This window comes from Gambusia affinis, linkage group LG08 (assembly GCF_019740435.1).
Source record: "Gambusia affinis linkage group LG08, SWU_Gaff_1.0, whole genome shotgun sequence".
NCBI classification, from domain to species: Eukaryota; Metazoa; Chordata; class Actinopteri; order Cyprinodontiformes; family Poeciliidae; genus Gambusia; species Gambusia affinis.
In genome coordinates, this window is record NC_057875.1 from 5144218 (window position 1) to 5160391 (window position 16174).

The 16174-nt window shown below is 36.1% G+C and overlaps 1 protein-coding gene across 3 annotated transcripts in view; it reads right to left on the reverse strand.

Annotated features, from left to right (window-relative positions):
• Positions 1-16174, reverse strand: part of LOC122836212 (pleckstrin homology domain-containing family A member 5-like) — a 112004-nt gene that overhangs the window by 39670 nt on the left and 56160 nt on the right. For all 3 annotated transcript variants that reach the window (XM_044126004.1, XM_044126005.1, XM_044126006.1), the window contains exons 4-6: positions 10355-10438; positions 2630-2741; positions 1203-1307 (exon numbers count right to left, since the gene is read on the reverse strand). In XM_044126004.1, coding sequence (XP_043981939.1) covers positions 1203-1307; positions 2630-2741; positions 10355-10438 — 301 coding nt within the window. The remainder of the gene's footprint in view (positions 1-1202; positions 1308-2629; positions 2742-10354; positions 10439-16174) is intronic.

Below are 16174 nucleotides of genomic sequence, written 5' to 3' on the forward strand. Positions count from 1 at the left end.
ATGTGTTTTAACAATGTCTCTGGACAAAACAACACTCACATTGTCCTAGACACAAAAAATAAAACAATAAAATCCTCTCTCTGCACAGCTGCTGCTGTGCAATTTGGGTGGTTATAAATTGGAGGATTAGATTCCATAATTTAACATTATTTATGTGCCACAATGTTTTATTTTAATATTATTATGGATGTGAAGTTTATCAAAATTGGTTTGTTTATTCTTCAAATTCATTCTGTTTAGACAAAAAGTTCATTTTCTCCAGATGTTTATTGGTATATAAGTTATATGGCGCTATTAACTGTTGGTGGTTCCCATAGCAACCAGTAACTGACAGCTCCTCCCCATTTTTATGTTCTGTAACTGTGGTATGTATGGAAGAGGAATGGGGCCACTGAAAAAAAACCAAAAATAATTCTGACTTATTTTTCAGAATCTCAAAAAGAACATAATTAATTCAGATCATTGAACGTCACGTGTGACTGAATAAATTCAGAGTGTTTCACTGTTCGGAAAGTGGTCTTTAAACAGCAAACAGAAAAACTGTGTGGGATTTTATGGCATCCTGACTCGTAGAACAGCACTTTTTGCAAAACTTTTTAACCAGACAGATTGTAAAAGTGGTCATTTGTGGCACTTTTGGCTTGCCATAGAATACCAATTAATTATGTGGTTATAATGTCACACACAGAGAAAAACTGTTTTAGAGGATTAGGGCCACTGAATAAAAGAAAAATTCTCAGGTTAAAGCCAGATTTCCTTTTGGTTTTTTCAGTGGCACTATTCCTCTTCCATATATATGTATTAGAATCAGATCCTACGTAGGATCACTAACTAAGTGTCACTAACATAACACATTTTGACACATAACACAAGTGTTATGTGTCAACATCAAATGTAAGTTGACCATGTTTTGCATATACTGCATATATTATTAACCATTCTCATAATTAATGTTGTACATTTTAGCTGTTTAATTTTACAATTGCTCTGCAAACTGCTCTCAAGTTTGTTTAGGTTTAATTATTGTATTTTATTTAACTAACAGGAAGAAGCAGAAGCTGCTGGATTAATGTTAACCACCAACTTGACTTCCTCTCGTTAGAATAAAGACAAAAAATCTGAGTGTGTCTGTTGTTAAGTTAACAAATAATGCCATTTTATTTTCTGATTAAGTAAGATTAAATGCAACATGTCATCCTCACCTGTTTGTAAAGCCAGTTTTTCTTGATTACTGGGGCGCTGGGATTCCTCCTGATGGAGTTGGATCGCTTCCCAAAGTTGTGAATCTTCTTAGACGGTCTTGAGGGCTGGAAAAAAAACATTTTAACAAGAATTACAATTACTTTTAGTTTTATTATATATGCCTCTAATTGGTTACTTGTGAAACGTTTCCACATTTTTCTATAATATAACCACAAACGTCTATATATCTAATTAGGACTTTATACAACTCAAGCAAATTACAGTGTGACTGAAAATAAAAGGTCTTCATTTCTTACAAATGGAAATCTGAAAACTGTGCATTTGTGTTCAGTCCTCTAAGTTTAGAACCAACAATTCATCGTAATTACAGCCACAAAAATCTGCACGCTTTGCACAACTACAGATTGAAATTTTTGCATTTTCTTATTTGTAAATTAGCTAAAAGGCGACCTATAAAGCTTCTTTGAAGAGGTTAGGAAAGGTTTATGGGGTGTAAAAAACATATTTACTACATTTCGTTGCACAAAATCATTCTTGGTAAGATTTTAGTTTGCTCAGTTCTGTCTACTTTGAGCTCTTTTCAGATTGAGCTGTTTTAGGGGTTCTAAAAGCTGCTAACGGCTGGATCTACTAGATTTATTAAGGGTGTCAGAGTAAAAGGGGCAGAACAAAAATGTATGCAAACATTTTTTCTATATTGCTTTCCTTTCTTTCCACTTCACAATTATTCAGTACTTTGCATTAATTTATAACAAATATTCCAATAAAATACATCAACTTTGTTGCTAGTAGGGCTGCAGCTAACAATTATTTACAGTTATGAATTAAAGTATTTATTATTTGGACGATTAACTGATTAATCAGATTTTAAAAATTGTGGATTTTTCATTTAAGTATTTAATTAAATTATTTTTTTAAATAAAATATTTTATTTCCTAAAATACAATAACAGCATTCTTTTAGTGTTGATTATTTGTAGCAAAATATTAATCTGAAGCTAATAAAAATATCTAACATGAACATATGAAATGCTCACCCCTTCCTGTTTTACTTAAAATCAATAGAGAACTGATCAATAACTGGTTAGAAAAAGGCTCTTTTTGGTATTTTTTTACAGTTTGAACCAGGTGAAGCTAAATTTCTGCCACTTTAGTAGTTTTGAGCAGAACAAAATGCTTATTTTTCATTTTAAATGCAAAATGTATACATTTTTTGTACAGTTTTGACTTAACTACTATTCTTAGAGTGTTTGTTCTTTAAGCAAATGGCATCTTTTTGAGTCTGTATACTCCAGTTAACAATCAATTGATTATTGAGTTAGTTAACGAATATTTCTACAATCGATTAATCATGACTGATCGTTTCAGCCCTACTTGTCAGATGCAATCGTTTGCCAGGCGTTTTAATTTTTCCATTGATCACTTACTCTTCCTGCTGGACTGTTGGCGCAGTCGGGGATCGGTGTGCTGTTTGGGGCCTCGCTCATGGTGCTGATCGGCCGTTCCTTCTTCTCATTCGCTGGCACTTTGGAGGCAGTTCTAAACAACAAGACATGAAGACAAATCTTCCATCGGTAAATACAGTGTGTGCTGTTTCCAACTCGTTTAGTGGGAGTCGCTCTCAGAAAACAGGAAAACTAGGAGGACACGGGGTAAACGCTCTGCTCCCCTCTCATTCCTCTGAAGTCAAAGCCCTCTGTATAATGAGATCCCAGCATGGGCTTATAAATCAAACCAATTACTCCCAGTATGTCGGGGCAGATAATTTTTCCAGTTCTCTGACAGCTTTATAGTAAATGGTTTGTGAGGTCTGTCCAAATGACAGACAGGGCTGTGGGTTTAGAAAAAAGGAAACAATGAATAATAATAACAATATACGCAAACAAATTAATACATAAATTAAGTAAATTTCCTTAGGATTCGAGTTCCAACATTTTTATGAGAGGAAAAAATGAAAACAACCAGGAGAAGGACCGTATTGGAGCAGGAAGCTGCAATGAAGAAGGAAGCATCAAATCTAGAACTGATTTTCAGCATTGGAAAAAGAACAGTGTGTTCTAGCAACGAGTCAGTAACTAGCATGAAGGTATAATAAGATTTAACATTATTGCTGCTTTAACCGCCGTAACGCTCCTACAGTTCAGGGGAGGCCAAACATTTTGCTACATGGTATGACGGAGTATTAGGGATATACCAAGAAAAAGATAAAAATGAAAAAATTACAGGAGTAAAGTGGAAATATTTTGAGAATAATGTCATAATAATATGATAATAAAGTTAGAATGTAAAAATAAAGTCAAGATAATTATAAACTTGTACAAGAGTAAAGTCATAAAATTACAAGGATAAAGCCGTATGAGAATAAAGTTGCAATAATATAAGAATAAAGTTGTAATGTTGTAGAATAAATTCATAAAATTATGAGAATAAACTTATATGAGAATGAAATTGTAATATTATTACTTTATTCTCATAGTATTGTTACTTTATTCTCATAATTGGAGGACGTCACAAGGTGAGAGACTCAGAGCGGGATTTTCACATAAAGACAGTTACAAAGTCGGCCTTCTATCGCCTGAAGAACATTTCCAGGATTAGAGGACTAATGTCTCACCAAGATCTATAGAAACTCATCCTTGTGTTTCTCTTTAGTCACATTGATTACTGCAACAGTCTCTTCACAAGTCTACCTAAAAAAATCAATCAGATCCAAAACGCTGCTGCTGGAGTTCTGACTAAAACCAGGAAGTCAGAGAACATTACCCAGTTCTAAAGTCCTTCCACTGGCTCCCTATAGCTCAGAGAATAGACTTTGAAATACTGTTTATAAATCACTCAGCACCACAACACATTATAGATCTGTTGTTGTCATAGCAACCTTCCAGAACCTCTCAGGTCTTCTGGTTCTGCTCTGCTTCCCCAGAACCAGAACCAAACATGGAAAAGTAGCATTCAGCTTTTATGCACCACAAATCTGCAACAAACTTCCATAAAACTGCAAAATGTTTGAAACACTGATTTCCTTTAAATCCAGACTAAAAATCCATCTGGTTGGAGTTGCTTCTGATTCATAATGAATGAAACAATAATTAACAATCTGATGACGGCACTTGGAAAAATGTAATGATTTTTATGCTTTTATGTCGTAAAGCTGTTTGAACTGTTCCTAAAATGTGCTATACAAATAAAACTTTATTGATTGATAACATTATGACATTATTCCAATATGACCTTATTCACATAATTTAATATTTTTTATTTTCTTAGGATGTGCTTCTTAACACTCCCTTGTAATTTAGAAGAAGTCACACATTACAGGGATTATAAATTGACTTTAGATTTGAATGAGTGAACATAATTCATGTCTTTTTTCCATTTCTTGTGCATCCATTCTGCCCCAACCCAAATAAGGAAAAACCAGGTATAAAAAAAGATGGACGAAGAAACGTTAGTCAATGTGTTACAAGTTAAGGCAGAGCTGAAAGAAGCAGCTACTTGACATTGTTACATACCTGAGATTTGATCACTGCCTCATAAATCTGCGTATTACAAACACAGCAGACAGTTTTCTCACTTCATCGCCTATGAAATTGAATAACACACCTGGAGACGTAGAGAAGCCATAGTGTGACTAATGCTCTCTTGAGGTGAAATGCACACATTTTCAATCAGCGCTCTGACTCAGAAAGACAAGAGCACCTGAAACTTGACTTCTGGGCTCGCTGCAGTGAACGAGGTCTGAATATTTCCTACGCCGCCGTGACAGACGAAGCTCAAAGCGGTCCAGTAATCGATGACGTGTAGACGTGCGATCAAACACCAACGCTCAGGGAGTGCTGCAGGGCGTGGACGGCCTGTTGTCTGCAGAGGTCCGGCTCTATTAGATGCTCTATTTGGCACCAAGCCACAACTCGGCTACGAGCAGCGGATAATTAGTTTGGACCTCATAATCAATCTTCGTGCAGTGAGGCTGAAAAGAAGGGAGTGTGTCAAACAGATATGAGCTGGCAAATGATAACAGGCCGACTCAGATCAATGATTACTCTTAAAATGCTGATATGCAGCCTTAAGGTTGTTTTCTACTGAAGTTTATTGGTATACATTCATATAAATATGTTATGTTGTGCTGCTCTTGACTGTTTGTGGCTACAGTGGCAACCAGTAACTCAGTCTGTCCGTTTTTTCTGCTGCCGTCTGTAGCTGTGGTATGTATGCATACTACATTATGATTAAAAAAATATTTATTTCTTTTTTAGATTATGGCTGTGACTTTCTGAAGAGGCATTTGTAGCACCACAAACAAAATACTGTCCTTATAAGAAACATTCCCATTTGAAACAGGCTTCTTCAGGGAACACCACTCCACAGTAGCTGAATTTTATTATATCTATTTTGAATTCATGGATGTTTACTGATGTTCTCGTGTGAAGAAAGTAGTAAAAATAAAATTTCCGATAATACTGACCGTTTTCTGTCAATTTAAGATCACTTACTGAAATTTATTAAGACAACAATAAATCAAAATATTCTTATTAGAAGAAATTTTTCACAATAAATTATAAACAAGCGGATAAATACCTGCCTCTATCTGAGCCTGTGCATCAAATCAAGGTAGTGGAACCAACATATAAGTACCAAAGTGTTAGATCTTTGTTTAGTGAAAGTGTGAGTCTGTTTGTCCAAAAACTGTGTGGCCCGGTTCTGCTGCTGCAGAAGCTGGGTGATCTGAGCCCACTGGGGGGAAACAGTGAACTGACTCGCTGAGAGTGCATTTTTAAATGAACACACAGCACTTTCAAAGAGGTGAGGGTGCTTTTAGGCACATCTGTGCGATGCAAAACTGGACTTTTATCTTTTTAATGAAGAAAGTAAGGCAGGCGCATTCTGGTTGTGTGTGACTACACAGATTTCATGGTGTCAGAGCCCATTTAGCTTTGAGACAGAACCTCCACACACTCTAGAATAAATCCTACTAATTTTACGCAGCTTAAGAAAACTGGTTAAAGAAAAACAAGAAAACCAAATGTTTTGCTTTTGTTATAAATTGACAATTGAATCTTATAAATAAAACCAACAAAGTGGCTCTAACACATTTTATAATGCAAATAAAATGGAATAGAGAATAAAGCCTGGAAATACAAATATTTCCCTTTTTTCTATTTTTCTTCTATGCTTATCCTGACCTGGAAATACTTCAGTCAAGACTTTTCCAGGTTGAGTATAAACCCCGGAAAAATGAAAATAGTGTTTCAGATAATCTCCTTTCAGAGTGATTCAAGTGCTACGGTGGCCCAGAAAGGTCAACAAAATGCAGAAGCCACAACACAAAAACAAAATCACAAAACAACAAAAAGCCGCAATTGAAGTTATGCTAAAATCAAAGGTATGCTAACAGCTATATCATAGATTCCTTTAAACATCAAATGAAATTATGCTAAAGTAGAACTTGTACAAAAGCAGATTCGTGCAGTTTTAGCTATCATGCTAAAGTGGAACTTATGCTAAAACATGAGTTATGCTAACAGGTTTACCATAAATTACATTTTAGGTCAAAATGTAATTTATACAAAAATGGAATTTATGACAAAACAGAATTCAGAAAAAAAATGAATTTATGCTAAAATGAAAGTTTTGTAGCAAGTTTACTACAACTTCCATTTTAGCATCACAACTATTTTACTATAACTTCCTTCGTGGTTTTTGAAACTGTGTTGTTGCGCTACGTTGTTGCATTGTATGTGTTGTTATTTTTTTGTTTTGCATTGTGGTTTTTGCATTTAGTTGACTCTTCAGGGTTTCCGTACATTGCAGCCTGAACCTTCAAGAACAGAAGATTAAAGGGAGTTCACAAGGTTAAGGTTTCAGACAGTCTGTCTAACAAGGTGAACATTTAACTGAGTGTACCACAGACTGCTTTAGGACAATAATATTTAATCTCTTTAATCTTATTTCAAAACAAGCCTTGCTTTGTTTGAACTCAATGAAATAGAAGAGAAGTTTTGTCTTTTAAATGAGCAACAACACACTGTAATTTAAAATAAGTTTTCCAGAATTATAAAACATGCCTTTCAGAAAAACTAAATAACCATCCTTCTATGCCTCGTTTATAAGAAACCTTAGAGTAAATACACAAATTTGCGCATATAGGAAGGTAAAAACTTACAAAATTTTATGGTGCAAATACAACCAAAGCACATCAGGCATCTCAGTATTATTAAAATGATTGCTCAGACACAGACTTGTCCAAATTTATTTACATGAAGACAGTAAATCAGATCAGGAAGGTAACCAAAAAAAAATTAAATTCTGTTGCAGCTGAACACAGTAAATATCTACACAACTCTAAACCCACCTGTTTATTATTAGAACCATAATAAATGGAATATAAACCAACATATTTGATTATTTCAACGATGGCACTAGACAAAATTTAATGTCTGTTACTGGCTTTCAAAACTGTTGATGAGTTTACATCAAATGTTTATATAATGTAAAGCATTTTGAACAGTGTTGTTGCTGAAATGCACTACACAAATAAACTTGACCAAGTGACTGGTGACACCCTTGATCCCACCACACCTGTAGTATTCAGAACAGAAGTTTATCAAAAATAATTGTCAAATTTCAGAGACTCCTAAAGGCTTTTTGTTCCATAAAATCCTCTAAATCCTCTCATGTGGCATGTTTTTTTCAATATGTTTCAATATGTGTGTGTGACTCAATTCCAGCAGTAACACACTTCAAATTATTGATCTAAAATTATCTCAGAGTAAACATGTTTTACACCTGCCTTAAATCAATAGTATTTGTTAGCAGGTACTTGATCATGCAGACCACTAAAGACAGACAAACACATAAACAATGATGGCAGCAGAGAGGTGGGCGAAGTCATGTCAGTAACAACCTGATAGCTCAAGTATACATCAGACCCGTGGTATGTGTGAGGGTTAGGGATCACAACCGCCTGCTAATAGCTAATATCTGCAAATACTTAAAACTCCCACTAAAACCGTCTATAACTGCCTGTTTTAATAATTCAAACATCAAATATGCCTTAATATGCATTAATAAGCACAGTGCAAACCTCCTTAGCATGACCACAGAAGCTAATAGCGCCAAGCTAATTAAATGACGCTCTTGGATTGGCTGCTTTGCAAATGCCAGCAAAGAGCATTTCAAGCATCATTGTATCTCCATATTTTTTATCTTCTTTAGAATGTTTTATGCTCTGCAAAAGAAGAAAATATCTGTGAATAGGTGAGTTTATCTGCAAATAACTTGGAGAAAAATCCATGAATACTAGGAATGGGTTAATCAATTAATCAACTAACAACTAATTTATAGATGGTTATTTCTCTTGTATTTTGAGGGCTGGTCATCTTTACATAAAACATAATGGGCAAAATGTTTTATAATATGAAGAATTAAATAAAATGATAGTAGATTTTTATTTTTATTTTTATTTGTGTCTCACAATAACAACAGCAGCAACATGTGGTCATGCTGTTAAATGAGTAGAAAGTGTAGCACAGATGTCCAAAACATTAAAAGCTTCAAACATTTGTTTCTACCAAGCTGTCCTTGTCAAATTTGTTTTATTAGTTTGACAACATAATAGAAACCAGACTGTGCTTCTTGTTCCTTTAGCTGTTAAACACTAACAGCTCTTTCTCTCCTCAGATCTGCTGCTGAAACTAATCTGGGTTGTCCTGAATTATTCATACTTCCTATTAGCTGTACAGTGCTGCTTTTAGTGTCGAAGATATCTTAAGACGGACTGAATTGATGTCTTTCTTTATGCTGAATAAGACAAGTTTGAATCACAATACAGAGCTGAGATGAAGATTTGTATTTGGGATGTATTTAAAAGCAAGAGAAGATTAAGCAGAGGTTTTAAGGCAGGGATTTTTATCCATGTGACATCCAAATCTGCCTTTAGCTCTAATTACTAATGCTAGACAAAGACTTCTCTCTAATTTCTTTTTCTTTTCCAAAAAACTAAACATAAATTAATTCATATTTCTTTCTTAAAATTTTTTTTTTAAAAGCAATGTATATATGCTCCTATTTGTAGACTATTTGAAGATATGCATCCAGTTTCTAAGTTAGATGTCATCTTCACTTGTGTGTTGTATTTCTTGGTGTGAAAAACAGCAGAGACTTGAGAGCAACACAGTAAGGAGAGGAATGTGACGAGAAAGTGCAGCGAGACAAGCTTCTATCTCTGAACAAAATGCTCTCTAGCGGATATTAGAGGTAATAAAAAACACCAAACAATTATTTTAGCTGGTTTTCTGAACTCTAAACTGAATGTAAAAATGTCTGACTTTTTTTTTTTTTTAGCTTATCACCGTAGGTGATATGTTTTAGGATTGTAGAAGACCAACTATGACAAGGACTTCCTGGGTACCGAGCAGAGCTGATAAACATTGCACAACATTAAACTGAGACGCTTGAGTGCATGATTAAAGCAATCACTAATGGCAGTGAGTTGTGATGCAAACAGTTGGGTTAGTGAATGGCAAGTATGCCTACAATTTCAAACAAACAGAGAAGTATGTTGGGGCTAAAACTTGGAGGAACAGCTGTGTTTTTTTTCTTTATTGGACATCCCAAAAAGTGCTGTTGACCTTTGATCAGCAGGTTAAATAGTTACAAGTAAGCAAACTGGAATACTGATAATTCCTCAGGTGAACATGCACCTAGTTTAGTCTGACATATTTAAAGAGTAAGATGGTGGTTTCATGTGCAGGCATGTGCAAGTAAAGAGTAGCAGAGATAATAAAACAAGGAAGTTTTGTTCAAAATGTGAATAAATGCATTCCCAACATCTGTAAAAACATGAGATGAGAAATTTTAAAGTGTTTGTTATTTGTTTCAAGATTAGAAATTCTGTCTAGTTACGCAACAGATAAAATCTGAGATGAGCGTCTAAGAAAGTTATCTTTTTATACCGATTTCTTGGAAATTTGATTGTTTGGTTACATAACAGAGCGTGCATTGACTGAACACAAAGAGTAGAACTGCAATAGAAAATAACTTGGGAACATCTTGTGCAATGTTTTCAACATTTTCAGAGTTTCCCCAGCATTTCGTAGAGCTCCAAAAATGTAACCCAGCAGCATTCTGACAGCAACAAACAGCACACTCACTGTTCGTTGACGACAAAGATGCAGTTGTCTTGGGAGGGTAAGCCTGAGACGGGATGTTTGCAGGTCACCTTCCGCTCATTGTGGCTAAAGAGGGAAAGAAAGAAGGGATTAATTATTCAATAAGGCATAAACAAGCTCAACACTAACATGTAATCCATTTTCAGGAATATGTTCGAATGCTTTGTGTTTAGGTCAAGCTGCTGTGGCTGTAATTGTCAGGAAGACAATTACAGTCATCCAAACTCATTTCCACCCTGACATAATTATAACTCTATGCTGCAGACAGCTGGCCTGTCAGTGGTGGCCCTTCACGAAAGCTGCCATTCTAGATTTTATGTAATTTCAACAAATTTACTGAATTCACAAATATGGGGTGAGATAAGATGTGATGTGAAGATGTGTATTACAGTTGTGTTTGAATAATTTAGTCCAAATTTACCAGTTTATGTATTACAATGTTCTGGGGCTGGACAACAAATCAATAACAATATTTATCGCGATAGAGACGCGATCAGTATCAATGCCTGATAGAATAATCAGTAATTTCACTGAACTCTGATCCAGAACCGCACAGCATTCTGGGAAATGTAGGCAGAGTTGAATCAAACTGACGCAATATTCTCTCGTTTGTGGAGCCAGGGTGACGTCCCTTGACATAAGGCAGTAGCCATCTTGTCCACATCAAATTGAACACAGTTTCCAGCAAAAGAAGCGTAAATGTGGATGTGCAAACAATGGAAAACCCACAGCAGTAACTTTTCCACCCTCTTTTTTTCATCAGCATCAATTAATCCTGATTAAATTTTACTTTAATCAACCTTCCAGACACCCCCAAGTCTTCTGGTTCTGGTTCTGCTCTGCATCTGCAGAACCAGAACCAAATATGGAGAAGCAGCATTCAGCTTCTGTGCACCACAAATCTGGAACAAACTTCCAGAAAACTGCAACACAGATGAAACACTAAGACTAAAAAAAACAAATAAAAATCAAGACTAAAATCCACCTGTTTAGAGTTGAATTTGAACCACAATAAATGAAACATTGACCAACATATTTGGTGATTTCTCTCAAAAAATGTCAATTGTTGACTGCATGGTGTTTTCTTTATAACTTTGCAGTTTTGCTTTTATTATGTAAAGTACTCTGAACTGCCTCGCTGCTGAAATGTGCTGTACAAATAAACTCAATCAACTCATTATTTTTTAGTAATAGTGACTTAAATTCACAGTTTGCACATTCTCTCTAGAATGTATTAGTTTGTCATCTAAAAATGACATGTAGTGATGAGTAAGATGAAGAGTCACAGGTTCACACGCAGACTGAAACATTTCTACAGTAATAATCAAACAGGTGTGAAGGTAAAGTCTGCTCCATGTTAGAGCTACTTCTCTTCCAACATGGTGAATGGTTACTCCGTTTTATTTTTTATTTTTTCAGTGATATTCAGAGCAAGTCAAGCTGCAGTCCAAAAATAACAATTTTTAAACATGGGGTTCTTGTGTACTGACAAAAAAGCAAATACCAAAGATGAAACGGGGGTTTTAGTTTCAGTTCGGCCTGGATAGCGGCAGACTCCAAACTTCTGCTCTATAATTATTGGAGGCACTGTTGGCAGCAGAGCACACTGTGCGGTCTTGGGGCAGACCAATGGCACCAAACTTCTCTGGTATCCTTTCCACATGCCTATACAACCCTGCACACATACACTGGTAAAGATTTATGAGGAGAAGGGAAAGCCTGGATATACAGAATATTTCCATGCCATACTCTGAGATGTTAAATAGAACTCTATAAAAGTATTTCCAGCAATTAACTCATTCCATATATTTTCTTTTTCATTTAGTTTTGAAACTTTTTCACAAATAATTCACTAAATTACCATAACACAAAGCATGAACAAAGGCCTAAACTCACACAGGTTCAATCACAACATTCTGACATTAAGAGAGCGTTCGAACCAGCCATGTTTAGTCGGCTTTAATCAAACTCTAGTTTGTTTGTTAAGAAAGTGAAGTTTGTTTGGAAACTGACAAAAAAGCAAACTCGGTGTCGGTCTCGGTTCAGTTGAAGTGGATTCTGGAGCTGTTTGAATTCATATGTGAACGCCGGGCGGACCGGATTCCAGCCCTAAAGCAGAAAACCGACTACACCGCAGGGCATTCTGGGTAAACACAACCAAAGCAAAGGTGAGAGTCTAACACTAAAGGGGGAAATGTCTCACGGCCTTTTAGAGTAAAGAGTCTAACGCTACTCCATGTTTGATTACATTTTGGGAAGAGTGAAGGTCCACTCAGTGACTTCTTCAGAGGTTTTCATATCATTTCCTTCCGTGGTTCTTGGGGCAGCGCCACCACAGGCGAGGAGGTGAACAAGTTTTTCAATCGGTTTGGTTTGTTTGACACAGTGAAATGTGAAAGTGAACCACAGCAACAGAAAAAGTAACAAATGTTGAAATTTTGGTCCCTAACTGAACAGTCTATCAGGTGTGAAAACACTCTAATTTACAAAACTGTTTAATTAATAAGCATTTTTGCATTGAATGACAATGAGCAGTTAGTTGGTAGAGCAGCCAGGTTCACTGTGAATGATTACAGTTTTAGCTTTTGATTTGGCTCGCTAAGTGGTGAAAGGGTCTGAATGATGGTACTGTGTCTATGTTTTCTTAATTTACAACCTTATGAAAGCCAAGCCAATGCAAGGCCACTATTCAGACTTTGACTTGTGACAGCGCTAAAATGAAGCCCAAGTTGCTTTGCTTTTCTTGTGTAGTGAACAATCTTAAGAGGCTTTCAGATGCAATGTGACAATTGCCCCACTGAGCACTGAATGGTATTATTTCCAGTGGCTTGTGACATGCTCTGACAGTCTGAAATGCTTCACATGTTGCTCTGCAAGCCCCAACATCATCAGCTGTAAAGCCTTTTACGCTCTGAAGGGCTCCACGGCGAGAAGAAAACCACCATGAACAATGTAAACAAGCATCCAGGCTGACATGGAAGCCAAACAGAGAAAAAGCTTTGGGTATTTTACTTTAAAGGACTTTATATATAAAAACCAAGCACTTTCCAAACATTAATAAATCAATTAATCACATAACAAATTAAAACCAGCTCATTTATTGTTCCACCAAAACTGGTCTTAAGTCTTCATAATCTTCATAATTAATGTTATTTGTTGATTTATTTTGCTAAATATTCATTAGGATTTAAAGTTTATGATCTTTGAGCATTTTTATGGTTATATTACCATTATTTTACTTGAAATTTGCCTCAAAATAGCCCCTAATTGAAATTCAAGCATTTTAAAGGATTTCAAGCACAAATATAGACTTTGTTTTTTAATTTAGTCGCTTAGTGTTGGAAATGTTTCTGCCATTTAGAGGAGGCTCTCTCTGTTAAATCTGCTTATATCGGTTAAAGTTAATCGTATGTCCGGATCAATTTTGTTGGCGGAAGTGCTGTTGCCCCCAGTACCAGGCCTGTTTGGGGTATTTGGGATAAAACAGGCCAGCTGGAAAATCCATGAATACCATGACTGTCTTTCAAATAAAGCTTCAAAGACAAACAAAATGTCACCTTCAAACTGAAGGCTCTTAAATCACTTCAATAAGAAGCCCGTCCTGTCAAAACCTAATGCAGTCATGCCAACTATTGCATGACAGGTCAAGCTGCTTACAGCTCACCTTTACACACAGAAGCTGTTTCAGAGGGTCCTATATGTTCCAAACACCAAGTATGTGATGTGGTGCAGGGCAGTGAGTTCTTGAAGCTCAGAGGAAAACATGGGGCTGCATATTTTACAAGGCACCTCGTATGGGGGCTAACATTGCTTTTATGAAAATGGTCGAATGTTTGCGACAAAATATAAAAGTCACCAAAACACGTTCTGGTGTTTAGAGACAAATTTTTCTGACAATTTTGTATTTATATATTTACTAAATGGCACCCTGAGGTGGTGAGCACTTTTTAGTGTAATCGCTTTGTCTTTAAGGTGACTTATTATTCTTGCTTGAAGAGGTTAGGATTGTTCAATGGTCTATGCAAAACATGCTCATCACACTTTTTGTACAAAATCATTATTAGGTAATGAAGTGGAGACTCCTACACAACCAACAAAGTCGCAGCAAGTGTTTTCTGGATGGTAAGTAAACAACAAAACACTTGACTTTTCCTGCAGCAGGAATTTTATAGCACATAAAGCACTAAAACCAGTTGACCAAACATGCTGGAGCTCCGCTTTGGTTGCTAGGTAACGGTGCAGTACTCTTCTAACATGCCTTAACAACTGCGAGGTTTCTGAAACGGCTCTTTTTCCACACACCAGAAAACATTAACTTACTGCCTAAAAAGGGCTGTGTGTGTTTTAAACAGTTGGCTGTTTTCAGAAGAAGTGGAGCCTCAACTGGAAGCATAAAAACATGCAAAATGTGAATTTTGCCTAATGGGTCCCCTTTAAGATAAAAACTGGACTCACATAAAGTATTTTTACATGACTTGCAGCTAATATTTAGGCTCAAACACACTTTATAATAGCCATACATGGTCTGGAGGATGTGGTCTGAGGAGTCCAGATTTGTACAGCCAGAGAAGAACATGGTACCATTTTATTTCCTTTGGCTGAGGAGAAGAACATTGTTTCTCTGTTTAGGTTGAAAACTTCTCTTCACCTTCCTAGATGAAGTTGTTGTTTCTTGGGGTGGAAATGGGTTAGGGGAAGCAGAGAGTTCCCTCTCTGTTGACCTCAAATGTACAGAAGTGGTAACACAGGGAGGGGGAGCCACAGCCGACCACCCTGCAGCGCTGGAGGGGTTGGGCAGTTTTCTGGCGCTGTCCACAATAATTAGCCGTGAGCTGCAGTAATAAAGAGCTTAAAGGTCTGGGGGTCAGTTCTGCACTCTGCAGGGTAAGCTTTTATTACTCTGAGTGGGTCTTTGATCCTTCGCACCCCTTTAGCTGCGGCGTAACCACAATAAACTGAGGCTCTCTAAGACGGATCCATACATAACAAAAAGAAAGAATGGCCTCTATGAGTTTTGGCAACATAAGACTGGACTTGAATGTTAAGATTCATTCAACATCCCAGTGTTCAACAAAAACAAAACTTGATCTGTTTCGCAGGTTCAAGAGTAAATTAGGGATCAGGAAATTAGAAGCGAAGGGGATTCAGAAGAAATTAAATTATTAAACAAAAGATATATATTTAGGCAAAGTTGGAAATTAGAGCCAACTGGTCAAATGAGGTCAAATTTATGCATAAATTTGATAAAAAGAAAAGCAACAGTAGTTGTGTTTCCATTACAAATTAGCACAAATCTTTGACCAGTTTCTGGTTATATCAATTTTTTTTTTTTTTTTTTTTGCAATTGCAGTATTTCCATTAAATAAGAAATTTAATTAAAATCATACGTGAATAAATTTGTTCATGTGATAAGTCATTAGAAGACATCTTTCTGTTGTTTTCTTTGTAGTAACATCCGGATGCTGATTATGTGACCCACGCGATGAGAAAAAAGGGCCTCCATTGCAGTTTTGCCAAAAATGTATAAAGAAAGAGAGCTTTTTTTTTTTTTTTTTTTTAAATTGACATGTTTTTATTTAGCAAATTTACTTTCAAAATGTCAAATTTCTCACTTATGTTGTCAATGGAAATGAAGGTAGTGGTGCGTTTGAAACTCAGACAGAGCAATCTCCAACTTCTACTGCTGACCTGTAGAGGGCAGCGATGTGCTTGAGTCGCCAGTGGACTACAGCGTACGTCCTCATCAATAATGTATCGTCTCGTTTAAATCCTGCAGTGAAGAAATTGATAAGAACCCACAAA